General features: G+C 41.9%; 1 protein-coding gene across 5 annotated transcripts in view; it reads left to right on the top strand.

The window, feature by feature from the left end:
- Window positions 1-21,556, top strand: part of LOC125454902 (ras and Rab interactor 2-like) — a 136,276-nt gene that overhangs the window by 104,615 nt on the left and 10,105 nt on the right. For all 5 annotated transcript variants that reach the window (XM_048536182.2, XM_048536181.2, XM_059648355.1 and 2 more), the window contains 5 exons: window positions 2,336-2,447; window positions 8,991-9,063; window positions 11,257-11,348; window positions 11,743-12,816; window positions 18,935-19,240. In XM_048536182.2, coding sequence (XP_048392139.1) covers window positions 2,336-2,447; window positions 8,991-9,063; window positions 11,257-11,348; window positions 11,743-12,816; window positions 18,935-19,240 — 1,657 coding nt within the window. The remainder of the gene's footprint in view (window positions 1-2,335; window positions 2,448-8,990; window positions 9,064-11,256; window positions 11,349-11,742; window positions 12,817-18,934; window positions 19,241-21,556) is intronic.

Below are 21,556 nucleotides of genomic sequence, written 5' to 3'. Positions count from 1 at the left end.
AAATGGTCTCAGCAGACTGGAAGTTAGCAAATGTAACATTGCCAATCCAAAACGAATTGTGAGAAAACCAGGAATTACTGGCTAGTCACTCTGCAACAGTTTTTTGGGGAAAATATCGGCATCTATTATTAAAGAAGAGCAATGCATTTGGAAAATCATAACCTGAACAAAGTCCAAAGACATTGGGACTGTATGAAGGAGAGATCATGTTTAGCAAATCCTTGTTGGACCTTTTGAGAATGCACCTGTTGAGTAGCTAGAAGGAGATGTGGTATTCTCTTATTTCTGAAAGAAATTTGATGAGGTACAAAAGGTCAATATGTACAAGGGGTACTTGTTCAGTTCGGGTTAATATATCGACTTCCATCAATGATTGGATAATTGACGAGGAGCAAAGGGTGAGGATAAATGGGACATTTTCAAGTTGACAGGCCGTGACTAATACATTGCTGCAATAATCAGTGCTTGCATATTGGATACTTGGAATCTATACCAATGACTTCAACATAGCAACATACTATATTGCTTCTCAATTTACCTGACAATGCAAAGCTAGCTCTGGAATGCAACATGTGCGAGGGACACAAAGTAGTTGTAAAGAGATATGGACAAATTAAGTGCATGGGCAACATGATGGTGAATGAATTATGATATGGGAGCTGTGAACTAATTCACTTTGGGAATAAGAAATAATAATAAAGGCCCTGATTTTTGTTCCCAGTTTGGGTATGTGCAGCTCCGTGACCTTGAACTTTAAATGTGTACTGCTCATTTTCACTCAGCTCTATGAGCTGGATTGGTTGGGAGGGAGACCCTGGAACATGAATTGGAGGAAGCTACCAATTACCAAAGTACGCTGTAGGCAAGTCTGCCACTAGCCCCACTGCTGTGTCCAAAATCTAAAGTAAAATCAATTATAAAAAAATCCTTTAGCTCTCACCTTCACACACACCATCTCTTAACCCATCTATTACTAATCCACAGTTTTACCCTTCCTGTCCCTCCTTTACCTACTGTGTCAACTCACCTAATACCTGAGCACAAAGGAAATAAGGGTCTATATTACGAGCAACACTCTCTATTCAGAGAAACACTCTCATTCATTAAAGTAAAACATGGTTTGACATTCCTTGACAAGTTTGACACTCCCTGACAGGTCTTTGTGAGTTTGACTCTTCTTTGGTGTCTTTACCATTCCGAAGGTTTTGGGCACAGCTTCTCCACAAGTCACAAACGCAAAGGATACCTGATACCTCCCTCGCTCTTTTCATCCTTGCAATCCCTCCTGGTTCGTGCAATTTTTCCTCCACTTCTCACCCATAGTAATATGGTTTAGATGTAGTAATGTAGTAATAACTGTCTCACCCACCCGCTAAGGGTGCCTGACCATCCGCTCCAAGTGGTACCTTACCCATCACCACACCAGTGACAACTGATCTCCCATGTAGTCCCCCAAATCGCACCCACGTGGGTATTTTACCTCTTCCAAAGGGTTACCACAATGTTCAGACCTGCTCTTAGCACATCTAAAGTACACACTGAAGATTCTGCTCTACCCGAATGCCAATTACACTTCATTGGAGGAAGCTGATTATTTGAATGGACAGCTGCCCCTTTAAAAGACACATACATAAAACTCAATCTGACTTCACTCCCACCCCCAGGGAAATTGTTGTGTTTTGGGTCAGGACTTACAACTTTGAGTCACTGCTGCCATTTTTGAGAAGCAGATTCTTGTTGTAAGATGTGAATGTGTAATTGTTGATGTGCAGAGGTAATTCTCTGTACTTACCAAGCAACAAAAACAGAAGTTTCTGGAAAAGCTCAGCAGGTCTGGCTGTGCCTGTGAGGAGAAATCAGAGTTAATGTTTCGGATCCGGTGAAAACAGCACACAGGTACAGCAAACAATAATAAAGATAAATGGGATATTAGCCTTTATTGCAAAGGAATTGAGAACAAGAATAAATAAATCATGCTACAATTGTACAGGGTGTTGTTAAGACCATAACTGGAAGATGCAGTTTGTTGTCCATATTTAAGGACATACTTACATTGGAGGAGGTAGAGCAATGGCTTGTTATGTTGATTCCTGGGATGACATATTGATGAGAGACAGTGTTATTGGGGCCAACACTCTCTGGAATTTTGAACCGTGAAGGGTGATCTCATTGAAACAAATAATTTTGAATGGTCGACGTTGAGATGCTGTTTTCACTAATTGTGAGATCAAGAAGTAAATTGAAGAGCAGGCTTGATGGGCTGAATGGCCTATTCCTGCCCCTAATTGTCATGTTCTATTATGTCCAGCCTCACGGTATCTTTTTATTATGACAGATCTTTCTGGTCCGGAGATCGTGCAGGACACAGAAGAAGATTATATCCATGCGTTTGCCTGAGTCGGGATCTCATTTTGTTCAAGATTTTCCAATAAAGGAAAGCCAGTATAGTAAGTAGACTCCAATATATTATAATACTTCTGAAAGTATCGACAAAATATAAGATATTAAGTACCATGAAAATGTCATTATTTTGTATTGTGGCTTATTGGAAAAGTAATCCATTTGTCACAGTTTAAAACGTTTGATTTTCTACTGAGAATGAGCAGCACAGAAACAGGACAGTTTGCCACCCAATTCACAGGGGCTTATCTTGCCCATTTGAATCTCCTTTGGTCTTCCCTCATCTAATTCTGTCAGCATAATCAGCAGCCCTCATGTGCTGATCTACGTTCCACTTAGACGTATCTATATTATTTTTTCTTAGTCAGTCCCTGATTATAGTGAATTCCACATTATCACCACAGTCTTATTATCAAGAATTACTACATCTTACACGTAAATTGCTACAATCATGAACCATTGCCTTATTACCCTACTAATTAAAACCTTAATCCCTTTATACACTTCCCTTTACACAAAACTCAGGCATGGGGGTTTTTAAAAAGTGGGTATTAAGGGTGGAAGAAAAGTAGGCATAGTGTTTACTGGTGTTTTATATGGTGCTTTAACTACAATGTAAAGTGATGTGAAATACTGATAGATATGCCACTCCCGCGCTGTAGTACTCAAAGTAGCTCCTGTAACATGGGGACTGAAGAGTCCAAATTCCCTTTTGGATTTCTTGGTAACTAACCTAATTATGGCCTCTGATATAGCTCATTCTTAGAAGTGGATGTAATCTCTGTTATAAGATAATAAAATGTGAGGCTGGATGAACACAGCAGGCCAAGCAGCATCTCAGGAGCACAAAAGCTGACATTTCAGGCCTGGACCCTTCTTCAGAGAGAGGGTCTAGGCCCGAAACGTCAGCTTTTGTGCTCCTGAGATGCTGCTGGGCCTGCTGTGTTCATCCAGCCTCACATTTTATTATCTTGGATTCTCCAGTATCTGCAGTTCCCATTATCACTGATGTAATCCCTGTGTCTGTTTTGTACCAAATCCTTTCGTAATTTTAAAGAATTTCCATTAGATCATTGCTCAGCCTCCGCCCTTTTAAGCAAAACAAAAATCCTGCACATTCTTTCTTGATTGATGCAAACCCATCATTTTATTAGCATCTTCCTACATGGAGCCTCATTTCTCCCATTATTGTGATACTTTGAAGTGGTTCCACATTGCCATAGGCAACCAGGTGCTTCACAGCTGACCTGTCTAATATTGCTGCACAGATTTAAGAGCAACAGGTGAAGGAAGGTCAGGATATCTGGAAAATGGAAATTTCCATTTTAGTTTCCTGAATGCAGAGTGGCTGAATTGGTGGCATGCTCAATCAGGCTGGGCTCCTACATGGCCCCTGTGTATAGACTGTGCCTTTTCATTCTTCCATATTTTTATTTGAGGACTGAAAAGAGAAAAGTACTGTTTTAAAGACCACAGGGTGGCTGGAGGATTGTTATATATTTTGAAGGGAAGTAACCTGACTCTCGCTGTAAACATGGTTTACACCGCCTCTTGTTCAAGTGGTGGTTAAAGTTTGCTTGCAGTCAAATTGGAACTAAGGTGTCATGTACGGATGGAGCTTTGGTTGGTACGAGTAGCACATTGGTCTGTGGACTAGTGACCAACTATTGATGGTTCTCAGATAGCTTAACAGCTTGGGGCTATGTACCAGATTGACTACCACCAGCTCAGGAATTCTCTCTCTCTCTCTCTCTCTCTCTGTGTCTGTTCTCTGCTACAAAAGCCTGTCCAAGCCGGAAGAAAACCTGTTTATCTTTTTTCCAGTAAATGCTGTAAGCTGTGACCTTTAATTTATGAGTCAGAGGCCTCTTATAATTGAACCAGCCTTTCTGTGCTTCTTGTAAATCAGCAAAAGCATCTGGAAAAGGAAGAACAAGATCCTGTGAACAGAGACACTTGAACTGCTGTCCCTGCTTTCCTTCCATTCTTAACACCTTTTTTATTCCATGCCTGGGTTTTGTGTATGGGGAAGTGTATAAGAGGATTAGGGTTTTAATTAGTAGAGTTAGATGCTGAAGATTCACAATTGTTACCTGTTGCTGTTTACTTGTAATAGATAGTAATTCTTGTTTAATAGTGATTCCTGATCCATTCAGAAACTTGACCTATGCTTTCTGGGTCTGAAATATAGGTAAATTGAGGAATTTTTGTGTACTTTTTAAAATCCTTAACTTTTGCGCTGATGCTGGGAACAGCAGGGCCTGATTTCCAGCACACTATCCCAGTGAGGTGTAACACTAACCACAAAGGTACTTGGCAATGCATTGGATTTTTCTTTAATGGTATCTCCTCCTGTCATTCAAAGGGATAATGCCATTTAACACATGGACAGGGTCATACAGTTTATGGTCTTCCAAGTGACATACCTTGCTGGTGAAGAATTTTACCACAGTTTGCTCTTGATTGCTAGGTCAGAATTCTAGAACTCCTTTTCCAATACTGCTGTGAGGGTGTTTTCACCACAGGGATTGCCGCAATTCGTGAAGAAAGCTCACCACAATCACCACTCAGGGGAACCAGCAATCATCAATAAATAAAAACCGAAAGAACCGCGGACACTGTAATTCAGGAGCAAAAGCAGAAGTTGCTGGAAAAGCTCAGCAGGTCCGTCAGCATTGGTGAAGAAAAAAAATCAGTGTTCCTCAGGAAGGGTCACTGGGCCTGAAGTGTTAACTGTGATTTTTTATTTTGTCACAGATGCTGCCGTACCTGCTGAGCTTTTCTGATAATCAATGATGCCTTTAGCAGTAAAGGCCACACATCACTCGAGAATGAATTTTATTCAGCAATTTGTGCTTATTGTCAATGATGTTCTGTCCGAGAAACTTGGTCACATGATATTCAATCTTCCCTCTCTGCTCATGTTTAATTAGAGACTGCATTTTATTTGTCCACTGTTTGCCTAATGTTATTATGTTTACCTTTATGTGAGTGTTTCCATATCACACATCCTGAACAAACCATTTGGCTGTTTGATAATATGACAAACAGAATCAATTAGCAGAAGAATAGAAAGCTGTGCGGCTAAGTAAGGTAAATAAAAAGGACATCTGTGATGCATCTCCCATTATCATCTGTAGTGGGAAGTTCCAGCACTTCAACAAACCCATCACTGATTTCAGTAACTAAGTTATTGTTTTGCACCATTTTATGACTACAGTTCAGAGCACAAAGTCATAAAAATGGTGAATAAAACCTAATTCTTACCTAATGCAATCCATTGACCCCACGACTGACACTCAGCTTCTGTAGTGTTTTACACATCTGAGCAATGGTTAAATTGTGTGCCTATGTACAATAATGTATTCCTGTCTGGACTTTCATTTCTTCAGACAAAGGGAGATGTTGTGTTAAGGTTCATAGCAGATGCGTGCCATACTATTAATAGACATGTTCATCTTATCATTATTTCATGAAAGGTGACCTAAAGGTATAAAGCTTACATTTTCCATCTTACTGGATTCTGACCTCTTGCAGCATGACATACTAGAGAAACTGTGCTGCAATACATCTGAGTTGCTTGGCTTGAGCTTGGACACACAGATTAACCTTGTTATCCATTTTTATATTTCTAAATAATAGTTAAATTGACACTTTATGCCAATGCACAGTGATGTGCAACTCTTTGGGATTTCATTTAGTATCATTTAGTCATACAGCACAGAAACAGTCCATCTCGTCCATGCTGACTGAGTTTCCCAGTCTAAACTAGTCCCATTTGCCTGCATTTGGTCCATATCCCTCTAAAACCTTTCCTATTCATGTACCTGTCCAAAAGTCTTTTTAAATGTTGTAACTGTACCTGCATCTGGCAGTTCATTTCATGTAGAAACCACCTTCTGTGTGAAAAAGTTACCCCTCCGGTCCCTTTTAAACCTTTCTCCTCTCACCTTAAAAATATGGCCCTAGTTTTGAACTCCCCTACCCTAGGAAAAAGACCTTTTCTATTCACCTTGTCTATGCCCCTCATGATTTTATAAACCTCTGTAAATCTCCTGTGCTCCAGTGAAAAAAGTCCCAGCCTATTCAGTCTCTACTTATAACTCAAACCCTCCAGTCCCAGCAACATCTGGTGAATCTTTTCTGAACCCTTTCCAATTTAATAATACTATTCCAAAGCAAGGTGCCCTGTACACAGTACACCAAAAGTGGCCTCACCATTGTCCTGTACAACTTCAACTTGACATCCCAACTCCAATACTCAATGGTCTGAGCAATGATGCCAAGTGTGCTAATCATCTTCTTAACCACCCTGTCTCCCTGTGACATAAATTTCAAAGAACTATGTACCTGAACCCCTACATCTCTCTGCTCAGCAACACTACCCAGGGCCTTACCAGTAACTGTGTAAATCTTGCCTTGTTGGATTTACCAAAATGCAATGCCTCGCATTTATCCAAATTAAACTCCATCTGCCACTCATCAGCCCGTTGGCCCAACCAGTCAAGATCCCTTTGTAATCTTAGATTACTTTCTTCACTGTCCACTATACCACCAATTTTGGTGTCATCCGCAAACTTACTAACCATGCCTCCTGAATTCTTGTCCAAATCACTTATACAAATGACAAACAACAATGGACCCAGCACCGATCCCTATGGAACACCACTGGTCACATGCCTCCAGTCCAAAAAACAACGATCCTTCACCATTCCTCTGTCTCCTACCATCAATCAAATTTTGTATCCAATTGGCAAGCTCTCCCTGAATCCCATATGATCTAACTTTACTGATTAGTCTAAAATGCGGAGCTTTGTCAAAGGCTTTACTAATGTCCATGTCCACAATATCTACCGCTCTGTGCTCATCAGTCTTTTTGGTACGTCCTCAAAAAACTCAATCCAGTTTGTGAGACATGATTTCCCATGCACAAAAGCATGCTGAGACTCCTTAATCAGTCCTCGCGTCTCCAAATATGTGTAAATCCTATATCTGGGAATCCCCTCCAACAACATACCCACCACTGATGTCAAACTCACCAGTCTATAGTCTCTACTTCTCTGGAGAAAGGGGAGTGGTGTGTTATGTGTCTCACAGCAGATGTGTGATACACCTTTTAAGAGACATGCTTATTTTGTCATCACGGTTACATGACAGGTGGCTCAAGGCTTTATAAAGCTCTCAGTCTCCATCTTGTTGGGTTCTGTTCTCTTGCAGCGTTATGTACTGAAGGATTTGTGCTCATTATATCTGGCTTAGCTTGAGCCTATGCACGTTCAAAACTATAATATATCCATGGAGATATTAGGTGATGTATGCAAAGCTTGTTGAACTGTTCAGTCCTACTTGACCTATATCATCTCCTTAGTATGGGAGTGATAGTGGCATATAGTCAGTGGATTGCGCCGTCTTCTGTCAGCTCTAGGTGAGTCCTGTTCTGAAAGAAAAGCACCCAGATCTTTCTCACACTTACATGAATTCCCCTCCCTGTAATTACGTTTCTCTCCATGTTTGCAATTTCCTTGCTCACCCCTTCTTTCTTCCAGTCCATTTGTTTTTTTAATTCTCTGTCATTACCCCAGTTTTGTAATTTTCTATTTACCTCTGGCTCTCCCTCTCCTGTTTGCAATTCTTTCCCTCCCTCAATTTAGATCGCCTTTTCTCCATCCCTCCCCCCATCAATTTGTATTTTTCTGTTGTTCTCCCAGAGATCCAAGAGATTCCAGGCCATTTTTTGTTGGCCCCAAAACTACCGTCTTAACAAATGACAACGAAGCGGTAATGCCCTGAGAAACAAGAGAGTCAGCAGGGTTTGGTTGCCACCACATCAGCAGAAATGTTGCTCTTGCAGAAACAATGCATACAAGAATTGCTGGTTAGAATTGTTCAAACTAGTGCTCAGGAAAATGATTTCTCACTCATCTAGAGTCTCCTCCAAAGTGAGAGGGTTAGAAACCTTGAATTTCACTGCATATATCACTGCTCCCAGTTTTTATTGCTGATGTTGGAACACAGCTTTGTGTAACTTTCAATAATGACACTCAACAAAAAAAAGTCGATACTGGCAACGTGTGTGGTACGCTAAAAGACAGTTAGCAGACGATCCTTATATTTACTAAGTGGGTGGCTCAAATGCTTGTGGTAGTCATGATAAAGGAAATTGTGTTGAATTTTCAAGATGGCTGAGCAATTAAACCCAAGGACAATAATGAAAATGGCTTGCGTTCCTTTGTAGCCTCTAAATGCTCCCTATAAATAACAACTTTTCTTGGTTTGGTGCTGTTCGGAAGGTACACATGTCTATTGAAACCTTGAAGACATTACTGCAAGTGTAGCACAAGTCTATGTTGGCATGCATTTGGGGATCAGCACAGCTGTTTCAGTTTAGAGGCAGCAGTTGTGTCTGCTGTAGGCTGTCTCAAGCAGACATATTGCATTTTTTTATTAATAGGGGAGCCTGTCATGGTACTTTGGTTAATTTACTGCACAGCTTTAACAGAATCCCATATGTTGCCTAGTGGCTTTTCTCATAATGCTGCTTCTGCTTTGTAATAAGTTATCCACTTGATAATTTTCTGTTTCTTGCACAGCTTTCTCACTCGAAGGATCCTGCTTGAGCTTTGCAGATTTATTCAGGCTCATCGCTTTCTACTGTATCAGCAGGTAAGAGGAGTTAACACATGTAAATACTATTCTGAGTGCATGCACTATTGTTAGAAGTTCAAAGAAGTTTCTTTAGTGTGTTTCCTTCCACATCCCCTTGTGGACTTACACCCGTGCACCTTGCTGCTGTTATCCTAGACCATTTCCTATTGAGTCAATACAGGAAACACTTGACTAACTCGTTGAGTGATTCTGCACAACTTCTGGAGAATATTTTTAATCACGTTCCACAGCGTGAGTTAGAGTTTGTGGAGAGAGGAGTGGGCAGTGTTGCGAACACTGTTTGTTTTTCTCTGAACACCTGGTGTATAATTGGGTCCTGCAGCAGTGCTAATGATTCTGGTCATGACTCAACTCGAAACGACTTCCTTGCTGTTGCCTCACAACAAGCTGCCTGTTGTTCAGCAAGGCTGCTGTTGCTCCAAAATATGAAAATAAAAGCCCAAAAAGTCCACAGCAGGCTTTGCCAGCTCTGAAATGTTAGGCCTGTACTTCAGGTAACAGTCATTCAATAAGGGTTAGGCTTTCATTGTTGCAAGTCCTGTTTTGCTTCAGTAAACCAGTTTACATTGATCTGGGAGACAGTATTTATTCTAGGATACACAGAAAGGGCGGACTTTTGGTATAACTTCTTTGACCAAAAACATAGGCATAGATAAATCTTGTGCTCAAGTAGAAATTTATTTTCTCTTCCGATCTAAGTTCTGAGCTCCTAGGTTTAGCAAATTTTTTTTAAAATGGCCGATAAACCCTGTGAGAGGGTGTACTTAAAATGCTCGCCTTAAGAACGTGACAGCTCACACCTCCCTTTCACTGCCAAGTTTCCTAATCCCTGGGAAATGCAATCGGTAATTGCACAGTGTCTTTCCGCTTGCAAATATGGGCCCGACTCAGAGCTATTAATGAAGGGACTCTCCCCTTTGTGCCAGGGTACCCTTCTCAACCCCTGGAAACACACCACTATAAAAACTGCAGCAGGGTTGAAACTTGTTTCCCTTTTAAAATTTTAACTCCCTCCCATCTGTCATCTAGGTATTAATACTGAGCCCCTTGTGTTGCAATTGAAGCCTCAGGAAAAGAAAGCATCTCAACCATTCACTTCCCAAACATGCCACTGTTCAGCCAGATGAAGGACTGTCTTTCAGCTCAGATTTGGCTGGTCATCCACATATCTGCCTACAAAAAACAAAGCCACATCGCACGCCAGAAATGGAACTGTTTTAACTTTAGTTTTTGGGCACATGGTGACTTTATTTACTCTGTTCTCACAAGAAAATAAATCGGAAAAGGGTTGTAAAAATATTGCCATGGATATCTGACTGTTTACATATTGTTCGTCAGATGTAGGGTGATATTGCACAGGTCAGATAGTTTCAGGTGAAGTGAATAAATATGAATTTTATTAGATCTGTGAGAGCCTGATCTTCCTCAGAGTTGGGGTCTGCCAATCAAGAGCACCACTGATGGCACGCAGTTGCTCATTCTGTATGACATCAACACACGTATCTCTGTCCCAGAGAGTTCTGAAGGCTAGATCATTGAAAGTATTTAAAGACGAGGTAGGTGGGTAGACTCCTGAAATATCAGGGATTTGACAGCTATGCTGAGTTGGCAAACAGGGATTGATGACTCATGGTCTTGTTGAACGAGCAGGGCAAGCTTGAGAACCTGAATGGCCTACTCATTTCTTACTGCAACAGCTTACAACACATGGTATGACTTGTTAATTTCATGTTGCTTTTGAATAGCGTGCAGGCACATACTGACCAGTTTGCCACAGGTATTTGAGGCCTACCCTTCCTGGTGCAGTTGGGTAAATTCGAGATGGCAACATCATTAATTCACTGACGAGGCATAAATGGTGCATTGCAATAATTCTTTCAAACCCATTTGTTTGCCAATTAAAATCAAGTCAGCAAATTAATAGTCTATACTGTAAAGTTCTTAAGAGGGAGATGCCAGTGATGAACCTTCTGCCTTGTAAATATTTACTGGAGTATAAAAGAATGCCTAAGTATTACTATGAGAGAATTTCTGTTGTTATGTAATGATCAGATATGTCAACAAATCTGCCTTGTGGGCTTTCCACGTTTTCTGCACCCAAAACATTCCATTCTCCTTGACTGGCTTACTCATATGGATTCAATATTGTGACATTAAATTCTGTCTTCCTTTCTTCCCCTCTCTCAAAAGGGATGTGCTGCCTTTCCCTTTAAAGTTGCCTCACGGAATCACAACTGCCAAGACTGAGACAGAGCTGGAAGCAATTGCATTCCTGGGTCTGGGTGAGTACATTTCAGGTCTACTGGAATTCTGCTTGAAGCACGGGATTGAGAGATTGGACAGACTTTTTGATCTAAAGTACTCGCCTATTAGTAACCAAACTGTCTTTCGTCACTTTTTTTTGGACTTTGCCCCTTTCGAACTGAGAATCAAATGAACTTGGCTTGCTGGTGGTGAACTGTGTAAGTTAGGACTCGCCTACTCTGATCCAGTTTGTGTTTGTCTCTGGAATTTAGTCCATCTTCATGAAGCAGTCTTTTGAACGTGTTTAAAGTGAAATCCAGTAATAGTGATATGCCCGCCCTTTACAGGGTTAATTTCTGATCTGTAATAATGTGCACCGAATGGAAAATAAAGTCCATCTGTTTTCAACTTTATGGCATTCTTTTGTTGCAGAGTTCTGGAGTTCTCCCGTGTACAAGAGAGTTGCCAAGAGTTCTGCACCTCCTACTAGTCCCCTCAATGCATGCAGCGTGAGCACGGGAACGAAGCGCACCCCGCTCTTAAATGGAGTGCATTCCATACAAACGCGGACGCCTTCAGAGCTGGAGTGCAGCCAGACCAATGGTGCTTTATGCTTTATAAACCCTCTGTTCTTGGAGGTGCACAGCAAAGACGCTAACGGCAGCCTCAAAAGGCAGGCTGCCAAATCCACGGAGACGGGCCGGCCCTATTCTGTACCGGCTCGACCCCCGCCGCCCCGGCTGCCCGTGAACATGGAGCAGACCCAGAGCCCTGCAGCCGACGACGACGACGATGGGAACGCGGGCCACTGCAAACAGCCCGAGGCCAAAGCGGTTCCCATCCCGCCGCCCCGCATCAAGAAACAAGCCAGCGGCGGTGAGGTGGAGAGGGGCTCGGCACCTCTCCTGGGAGCCGCCCAGAAACCGGCAGCAGTGGGAGGGGAGGAGGCAGGCGCCGGCAGCAAGAACGAAGCTGCTTGCCCCACCAGCCCAGCGCTGCAAAGCAAAGGCAAGCAGCGCCTCAGCGACCTGAGCATGTCCACCACCTCCACCGAGTCCGATTCCAGCACCATGGAGGTGAAACGTGATTGCCCTTCCAGCCTGGAAGGGGACACCAACAGCAGCCTGGAGGATTCCGACGCAGACAGCGACCAGGAGGTCCTGCCCCCTCCCTGCGTCCCCAAGAAGAAGAGGCACGCTTCCTTCGTCTTCCCCAAGATCGTCAAGTCCCACATCCAGAAGGTCAGCGGCGTCTTCAGCTCGTTCATGACCCCGGAGAAAAGGATGGTGAAGAAAATCGCCGAGATGTCCCAGGACAAGCGCACCTACTTCGGCTGCCTGATTCAGGACTACATCAGCTTCTTCAAGGAGAACAAAGACTGCCACGTCTCCAGCACTGACATGTTGCTCACTGTCCGCCAGTTCATGACCCAGGTTAAAAGTTACTTGCTCCAGAGCTCGGAGTTGGACCCACCAATAGAAACCCTCATCCCAGAAGATGAAATAGGTAAGCTGCCGTCCTTTAAAAGAAAATTGCATTCTTCCCGTGGCTGAATTGCTTTGACTTCTGGAGCAGGGTCCTGAGTTTCTTTTCATGACATGGGATTGACTGTGCACAGTTAGTGAAGGGGTAACACCATTTCCCCTTTGTCCCTCCTAATAGATGTCTCAGAACCTGGCTTTTGAGGAAGGGGGGGGGGCGGTGTCTGCAGTGATATTGGCGCCAGTATTGACGTTGGTGTGTGGCGTGTTTGAAATGCTGCAGCTGGGTTTTGAAGGGACCACCTCATGAGGGGAAAAATATGACTGCATACCTTTAGTGGAAAGTCCATTTCCCCTCTTTTTCAGAAAGCCCAAATCAGTGACATAATAAAATCACAACTCAGTGTTCTAAAAGCTTTTCACAAAAAGCACTTTACATGTGACACTAGGAGATGAGAGGATGGTGAATCTTTGAACTCCTCAAACCCAGAGGGCTGTGGGAGGATCTGTCTTGAGTATGTTTTAAGTAGAGGCTAATAGATTTCTGATTACTGACGGTGCAGAGGGTTATGGTGAGTAAATGGCATTGAAGTGTTTAATCAGCTGTGTTTGCAATAAATAGTGGAGCTAACTTGATGGGCTGAATGGCCTGCTTCAGTTTCTATGTTCCTACTGGCACAGATATGGCATGTGATATGCATTGGTCTTTCGTTTTTGTGAACAAAATCTCTCAAACTTTTATTTCTTGATGGCAAGACTAATTAGGCAGATGTGAAGAACTGGCTAGTCTACTCTTGTTCCTACGGTATTTATGTTCTACAACAAGTTCTTGTGTTCAATTAAAGAGTTTTTATAGTATTACTCTACTCTCATTTCACGCTCATTTGTTTCTCATTTCAAAGCTGCATGTAAATAGCCTCTAGTACTATAAAGGAACTTTCATTATAAGTATCATATCTGATTATATGAAAACATTCATCACAAAACCATACAAAAATGTTGAATGCAAGAAGATGGCTTGTCATGAGGATTTTGTTCAGCTCCGGTTATGTAGTTTTTCTAATGCTTACGATGTGAATGAAAGGGTGTTTTTGTATTTAAACTGAAGATCAGTAACCATTGTGGGGGGAAAGTAGTCCATATTCATCTAATTTGTCATCAGTCAGGATTAGTTCAAATGAAACAAGTGTCTTTTTTTAATAGAATTTCATATTTGAAAGATAAAAATCAGCTATGAATAGAAGGTTAGTCAACTCTTGAAGAACTAGCATCTTATGCAGTGAGTTATCTGAACAGGAAGTTGTTCAGTCGAAAGTGTAAACAATACTTTGTTTCGATAAATTGCCAAACTGAACCAAGTCCTCCCAGTGCAGATGCATGGAAAATGTTAATGGAGCAGTGTGATGGATGGCCAACACAGAATGGCCTGCAGTTGCTGGATATAAATTCAGGTCTCAGCTAGTGAGTTGCTTCAAAAGTATTGCAGAAAAGTGTCAAAGGCAAGTCATATATCTTCCTGCATTGAGGGAGAAAAGATTGAAAAAATAATTGTTTGCAAGAATTGTGCATTTATGTTGGTCCTTGCCACAAATCATGGCAGCCTACATGAATGGCTCAGTCAAAGGTAAAAACAAAAGGTTAAAGGCTTGGAAGAAGGAAAGTTGTCTAAAATCGATGGCTTGGCTCATATGACTTATCTAGCAGTAATCTGCACTTCTTATATTTGGAGAAAGGCAGATGTTAACTGTAGTTTGTTGAGTTGCTAAAATGTCCAGTTTTAAAGATTTGCTTCATACGCCCACCTCTTGGCTCTTGTCAGCACTCTGTTTAATAACTTGAAGAAGCCACAAGAGTTTGGAAGCAACCACATGGCTGACTAAGCAAGCTTGTCATATGGTGGACAGATTTATCCATCTTTTAAACAGGAAGTGGAACAGTCTGATCAGAACAGTAATTTATTTCTCATTTGGGTTTCAAGTAGCACGATGGCTTCGTTTAAGATGCTAAAGGTAACTTTGAAAGATTCCAGAGTTTCATGGGAGAGGAAAAGAATCTGGAATCTAAAAAGGAAACAAGCTGGCCCACAAATAAACCAGTTTAATATTAAAGGAGAAGCTTTTCATCACAACTGAGCTAGTTCTGATGAAAAGTCCATGCCTAAAATATCTGCTGTTAATTTTTCTGCCTTTTTAAAATTTATTTTAAATTCACCTACTTAGCATATTTGGACTGGTTCTGCATTTCCAGCACCTTCTGTTGTCAGTGCAGAATCAGGAGAGAATATGGCTAAAGTTAAACTAAAAATTTCGCAAAAGTGGAAATGAATTCCAAACTCCAGACTTCACTTTCTAAAAATAACCGCGGCAAGATGATCTTCAGCCAAGTGATGATGTCATTTGGTTTTGTCTCCTCTGGTGTTTTGCAAAAACTTAAAAAAAAAAACTGAATTACCCAACAACCTTCGAGAACTGCCAGAGCTAGCAAGTAAATAAAGCTAGTTAACCTTTAAACTGCTGCATGGCTTTATCGCTTTGCTAAGCCTAGGGAGTTGAAGACACCTAAGCCTCGGGCTAATCCTGACTGCAGCTAGTCAGGGTAGATTTGTTTGCTGTGATAAAGGAGCTTTAATATAAAATTTCACTTGCCTTATTCAATGGCTGTTTCAGTTACGTGGGAAGGAAGGAAGATAAATCCCGCTCACTGCCGACATTACACTCAGATGGATTTAAGAACATTTCCTCACCTTCCTGTCACGCACCGTTCTAACTCAGCTTATTCTAATTGCATGGAACTATGGTCCTGGATGATTTTCCGGGCCAAGTGTTCCCAAAGCTGCAGTTACTTCTGTAGGTAATTTTACTTTATCAAGTTCGGTCTCTGGAAAAGCAGTTCGCTTGAAATATCTTTTTGGTGAAATACCTTTTTAAGGTGGCTGACAATATTGATCCTCTGATGCCGATCTGCAATATAACTGCTGAATTTCATTTCATTTTTAATTTTACCTTGCTATTACAATAATAAAAATGCAGCACTAAACTGGCTTTTACTGTACCCACTTCTGTGGTGTGTATGTGTGCACCTGTATGCATTACCTTCTCAACTGTAGAAATTAATTGTCTTTGAGGCAACTTCATAATTAAAGAAAATCAGTGGCAAATCTTTTCTTCCATGTGCATAAACATTCACTGCAGTGATATGGTTAACATTGTAAAAATCACAACTCATCCAAAACTCTGTTGTCTGTATCCTAATCCTCACCAAGTGCCATTCTCCCATAAGTCCTGCACGTGGCCTGCTATGGTTCCCAAATGCTCAAAGTTTAAAATTCTCATTCCTGTATTGCAATCCTACCATGGCCTCATCCTGTTTTTCGCCATAACCTCTTCTTGTATTACAATTGTAGTGATTGTAACAAGGTCAGACAGGGTGGGCCTTGTAGAACGAGTTCCCTGACTGGACCAGCTAACAACCCCAATCAGGGAGCCCTGGCTGACAGATATAAGCAGGACTATCAGGGGTTCTCTTCATGCTAGGACCTGTCTCTGAGTAAGCTGAGTCAATGTCTTGTACGATGCACATGTAAGTAAAGGGTAACTTGTTAACAGGATGCCAGCCTATTTGGAGTTATCTCTTCAGTTCTCTGGGTGGTCTTTGTTTCTTCAGCCCTGGCCTGCAGCCCAACCCCCGCATCTTTCTCCTCTCTGTGTTGTGACTGCACCTTTAGCAGCCTGGGTCCCAAGTTCTTGAATTCTCTCTTAAACTTATTCACTCACTCTCTTCCTTTAGGAAAGTTCTTTAAAACCCATGGGTACTGACTTCTGCCTTCTTGGCTTTGTCAGTTTTAGTTTGGCTCTTCCCTGAACCACCTTGGTTTCATTATTTTACATTGCAAGTGCTATAAAAGTGCAAGTTGTTGTTGCATTCATAGCTCCCTGTTCTAAATAGCTTCAACTCCTTTTGAAAAGTTATTTGTCACCACATAGTTGGAAAACTTCCTAACTGAAGTTGTTATAGATTTGTTCATTTGCGTTAAATACTTGTGTGTCAGTGTGGTGAAGAGCACGTGATGCTTTTTCAAGCCATTTAGTTTCAGTCTAAGTTACATGGTATACTCAATAATTTGATAAAGCAGTTGCAGCCATTAAATTTAAACTGCTGCTGTTTGTTAATAGTCTATACCGTGGTTCTCTCTCATGGCATTCCAGTCATGTCTCCACAACATTATTTAAGTAAAGCTGAAATGTTAGCACGCTGTACGGCAATGGAATCGCCACTGTCCAGGGTTGCTCTGTGTTCGTAAACTGGAACTGCCAAGATGTGTCTGAGGGATAGCGAAGGTGGGAACTGTTTGGTCTTTTCCTTAGGCAGTGTGTAGCATCCAGGTCACACTGCTGTGGAGCGGTGCTCTAAGGGTGCAGGCTCAGCAGAGTCATACAGCACGGAAACTGACCCATTGCCCCAACTCATCTGTGCCGACCAGGTTTCCTAAAACGAACTAGTTCACTTGCTTCCGTTCGTCCCATATCCCTCTAAACCTTTCCTGTCCAAAGGTCTTTAAATGTTGAAATTGTATTTGCCTCTTCCGCTTCACCTGGCAGCTCGCTCCGTACAAGCACCACTCTCTGCATAGAAAGGATTCCCTTTTTAAAATCTTTCAAACTCACCGTTTGGTGGCTGCCATTCAGTTCAAACGTCAGAACCGTGGCGACTGACCATCCTGGGTTCTCCAGGGCCGTCCTGTAACTGCGTCTCTCTGGAGTGTATTTTGCCGTGAACTTGTTTCTTGTCTCGGTGGCCCTTCTCTGGGCATGAGGGCTCACCCTCTAAGCTGCCCTGGGATGGGGTTGCAGTCCCTGGGGGTGGGGGTTGGGGGTATCTGTGAGATACGAGTTAGCATGTCTCAGAGCTCAGGCAATTGAGTAAGCTGCCCAACTGCACGCCTCTAGCACATACACCACCCTGACCATGCCACCACCTCCCACCCACCAAACCACCACAGAAACAGGGGTTCAGAGAAAAACAGAGGCCAGGGTCACACAATAAATACAGACCCAGCCAGTGACACCCATGCCCCTCGTATGAATAAAAGTGATGTCAGCCTGCTGTCTTCCTCTGCAACAAATGAAGTCCTTGTGACATTGGGAAAAGAAAAGGTCAAGTCAGTATAATCCTACCAGACTATGAGGGCTCTCATTAGACAAACGGCAGGCGATAGTTTAAGCTGAGGGTCACCTCAACAAAGAATCCACTGTTGTAAACATTCATCAACCTAAGCTCTGTGAGTCCCTCAGATGGCAGTAGGAAAATGACCAGGGTTACAGGAACAAGGGTATTGGTGTTGGTCTGGGTGGGATGTTCTTCAGAGGGACAGTGGGGACATAATGGGCTGAACAGCCTGTTTCCACACTGTAGGGGTATTGTGATTCAATGAAACCAGGAGATGAGTAGCGGCATAGGATCTTTTACAGGTACCTGAGGGGGCAGAAGAGACCTCCATTTAACACCTGATCTTAAAGTCAGCATTTATGACAGTTCATAGCTCTGTCAGTGCTTACTGAAGTGTCATTCTGGATAATGGACTTGACTTGACCTTGTGACTGAGAGCCACCAAGTTTGACATTGGTGCAATTAATTCTCCTATAACATGATAGTTGCATTCTTGCATGACCTCATGTTAAAGGGAAATCACTATACCTATATGGCAGAAAGCAAACGGCATCCACTATTCATTAATTGCATTAACAAAACACTTGCTATAGCAGAACTACCTATAATGAACTGAGGGCCCTATACAGAATCACTTCATATCAAATAGCTGAGGCTTTCATAATATTTATGTGTTCATATTATAAAAGTTCAGAATCTGTCAATATTGTTGTAATGAAAGGGGAATAATCTGTCTTCACACCAAGTTATTGAGGAAAGAAAGCTTTCCCTAAAATTCTGCAGAGTAGAATGTTTACAATAAATAAGTCTCCTTTTCTCCTCATAACATTGGTTTTGTTTTTAAATACGAACATATATATGACGTGTCAATGTGACTCCTTTGCTATGAAACATTTTGTGGTCTGTTGTTTCTTGACCCAAACTTGAACTTGATTCAATTTTGAAACTTTTGTCCTTTCTTTCATAATCTTTTCCAGATTTTGTTTTGGAAAAAGCAATGCACAAATGCATTCTGAAGCCCCTGAAATCATACATCTATGCGACTTTGAAACAATTCCATGTGTCCGATGGCTCCTGGAAGCAGCTGAAAGAGAACCTGGTGTCTGTTAAACAGAAAGTCCCTCAGGAGCTAGGAGTAGATGCTGCAGTCCCTGATACTGTCACCTTGGACAAAATAAAGCACAAGTTTTCAAATATGCACAAGGCCTACTCTCCTGAGAAGAAGGTGTGTCTGCTACTAAGGGTCTGTAAAGTTATCTACAGTGTTATGGAAAACAACTCAGGTACAGTATTATCTTACTAACTTGGCCATTGTTGTTTCAATCAGTTAATGCATGCCTTTAATGCGCTAGGCCTTGGTCAATTAAGGACAAGTGACACAGAATTGTGACTGATAGGTTGGGCCTAATCAAATCTACCAGAGCTGTGCAATAAAGGGGGAACACTGCAGATTCTGAGTAAGGGTCACTGGACCTGAACTCTCTACACAGATGCTGCCAGACCTGCTGAGCTTTTCCAAGAATTTCTGTTTTTGTTTCTGATTTCCAGCATCCACAGTTCTTTTGGCTCTTTGTTTTAATTCTGCAGGTGCTGGAAATCTGATAAAAACAGAGAATGCTGGAGAAACTCAGCAGGTTTGTCAGCATCTGTACAGAGAGAAACCATGATAATGCTTTGAGTCCAGCATTATGCTCTGTCAGAATTTCAGAGTTCAAAAGAAGATGATATTGTATGTTGGCTTTCCAGAGGTGTTTGGTAAGTTGTCACAAAGGAGGCACAAGAGTTTGATATGGGAGTGCAACACCAGAATTTATAGACGGTACAAACTTAGGAAAAGCCATTTACTATTCAGAGAGCTGCAGGCAGTTTTGGAAGATTTGAACGTTTTGATGCCAGATAGGAATTGAAAGGAATAACAATGATGTAATACCGTTTGGGAAGAGAGAATGAGAAGGGAGTATGTACTAAAAAATTGTGTAACTTCAAAATAAATTAGAGTAAAGAAACCTCAAGATTGAAGTGGGCAAATATTTGCAAGAATACAGTGTAAAAAAAAGTTATTATGAATTTAGGGCCTGTTTTAGATTTCTCTGGGGTACAGCAATACCAGTTAACCTTATCAGGGGGGTCTGGTTTAAGGGTATGTCCGAATAATTGGATATCATGCTTCTCTCAATTTCCTTCACATGCACAACTCCTCCAGTTTTTCCTTTGGTAGGGTGAAGCCAGAACAATAAAGAATTGCTTTATTTCCCAAACAGCAAGCGAACTAAGCAACACAAGGCAAAGCAAGCATTTATTAGTGGTCCTTGCTTCCCTCGGGGAAATTTTGAATGAAAAGCAATAGCCCATGTGATGGCTGATGGGCCTGGGATGAGAACATTAACCACTATTGTCGCAGCAGTCAGACCTCCCTATGGCAGCAAAACAAAAGCAGAATATTGTGAATGATGGAAATATGAAATGATTATGAAAAAGTGTGCTGGAAACTCTTAGCAGACCCAGCAGCAGCTGCGCAGAGAGGAACAGAACTAAGGCTTCACGTTGAAATGGCCTTTCATTAGAGGTCACCATGACCTGCAAGATTGGGTGACATGTAAAGGAGGTGACAGGAACCAATCAGGCACTTAACTGGGCAGCTGCAGACCTTCCCGTGGATCAGGAGTTAATATAAGGGCAGGGTTCGGATCTCAGTGTGCACCTCCTTCTTGTATGCCTTTGACCAAGGGGCACACCTCCTGGAAGCAGTGGACATTTAAAGGCCTTTACTGGCAGACTGGGCAGCAAGGCCATTCAAAGTCCCCACTGTGGCCTTAAGCAAGACAATGACAGGAAGGCCCTTCTGCCTGGTGAAATGGTGGCGACGTTAAATTCCACCTCTTAACTCTGTTTCTGTACACAGTGCTCCCTAACCTGTTGAGTGTTTCCAACACTTCCTTCAAATCCAAATACAACTGCTGTCTGTCAGTTTCTTTGTAATCCTGCTCAGATTTATGGTCTGAAATAAATATAGTGCTTAACTATAACATGGTCTCATGATAAATTCTAATCCAAAGCATGAAAAGAGAAGTCAGGGAGCTCTTATTTACTGCATAGCAGATTGTTAAGGTTTGAGAAACTGATCAAGGTATGCTCCATAATTGGTTCTAAAAAGCAAGTGGATTATATCTGTATATATCATTATACTGGGGAGTTGAATGGTTCTTTCAACAAGAAACCTCCTCCTATACCAATAAATTATGTATTTCTGCAATTAAATAATAAGATTCTGGTGTGCAATTTGTATAGTTTCCTGTAGAAGTCTATCTCTGTTTTACCTGGGGTGGAAGCAATGGAGATTTCAGTAAAGGCTGATGGCACCAAATATAAACTGTTACTGTTGGGTATTCCTTTTGCCCCAGCAAAACTCAAGTCAGTGGTATTCAGGAGAAGTGGGGGCATCTCAACTGGATCAAGTCCTACCTAGCACAGGATTGTGGTTGTTGGAGATCAGTCATCTCAGATCTGTGGCATTGCTGCAGGAATTCCTCGGCTTTGTTTCCAAAGTCCAACTGCTTCATCAGCCAAGTCACTTGATGATCTTGGAGCTCTTTCGCAAG

The sequence above is a fragment of the Stegostoma tigrinum genome, chromosome 9 (genome assembly GCF_030684315.1).
Source record: "Stegostoma tigrinum isolate sSteTig4 chromosome 9, sSteTig4.hap1, whole genome shotgun sequence".
Classification (NCBI taxonomy): domain Eukaryota; kingdom Metazoa; phylum Chordata; class Chondrichthyes; order Orectolobiformes; family Stegostomatidae; genus Stegostoma; species Stegostoma tigrinum.
This window is presented reverse-complemented; position numbering and strand designations above follow the sequence as displayed.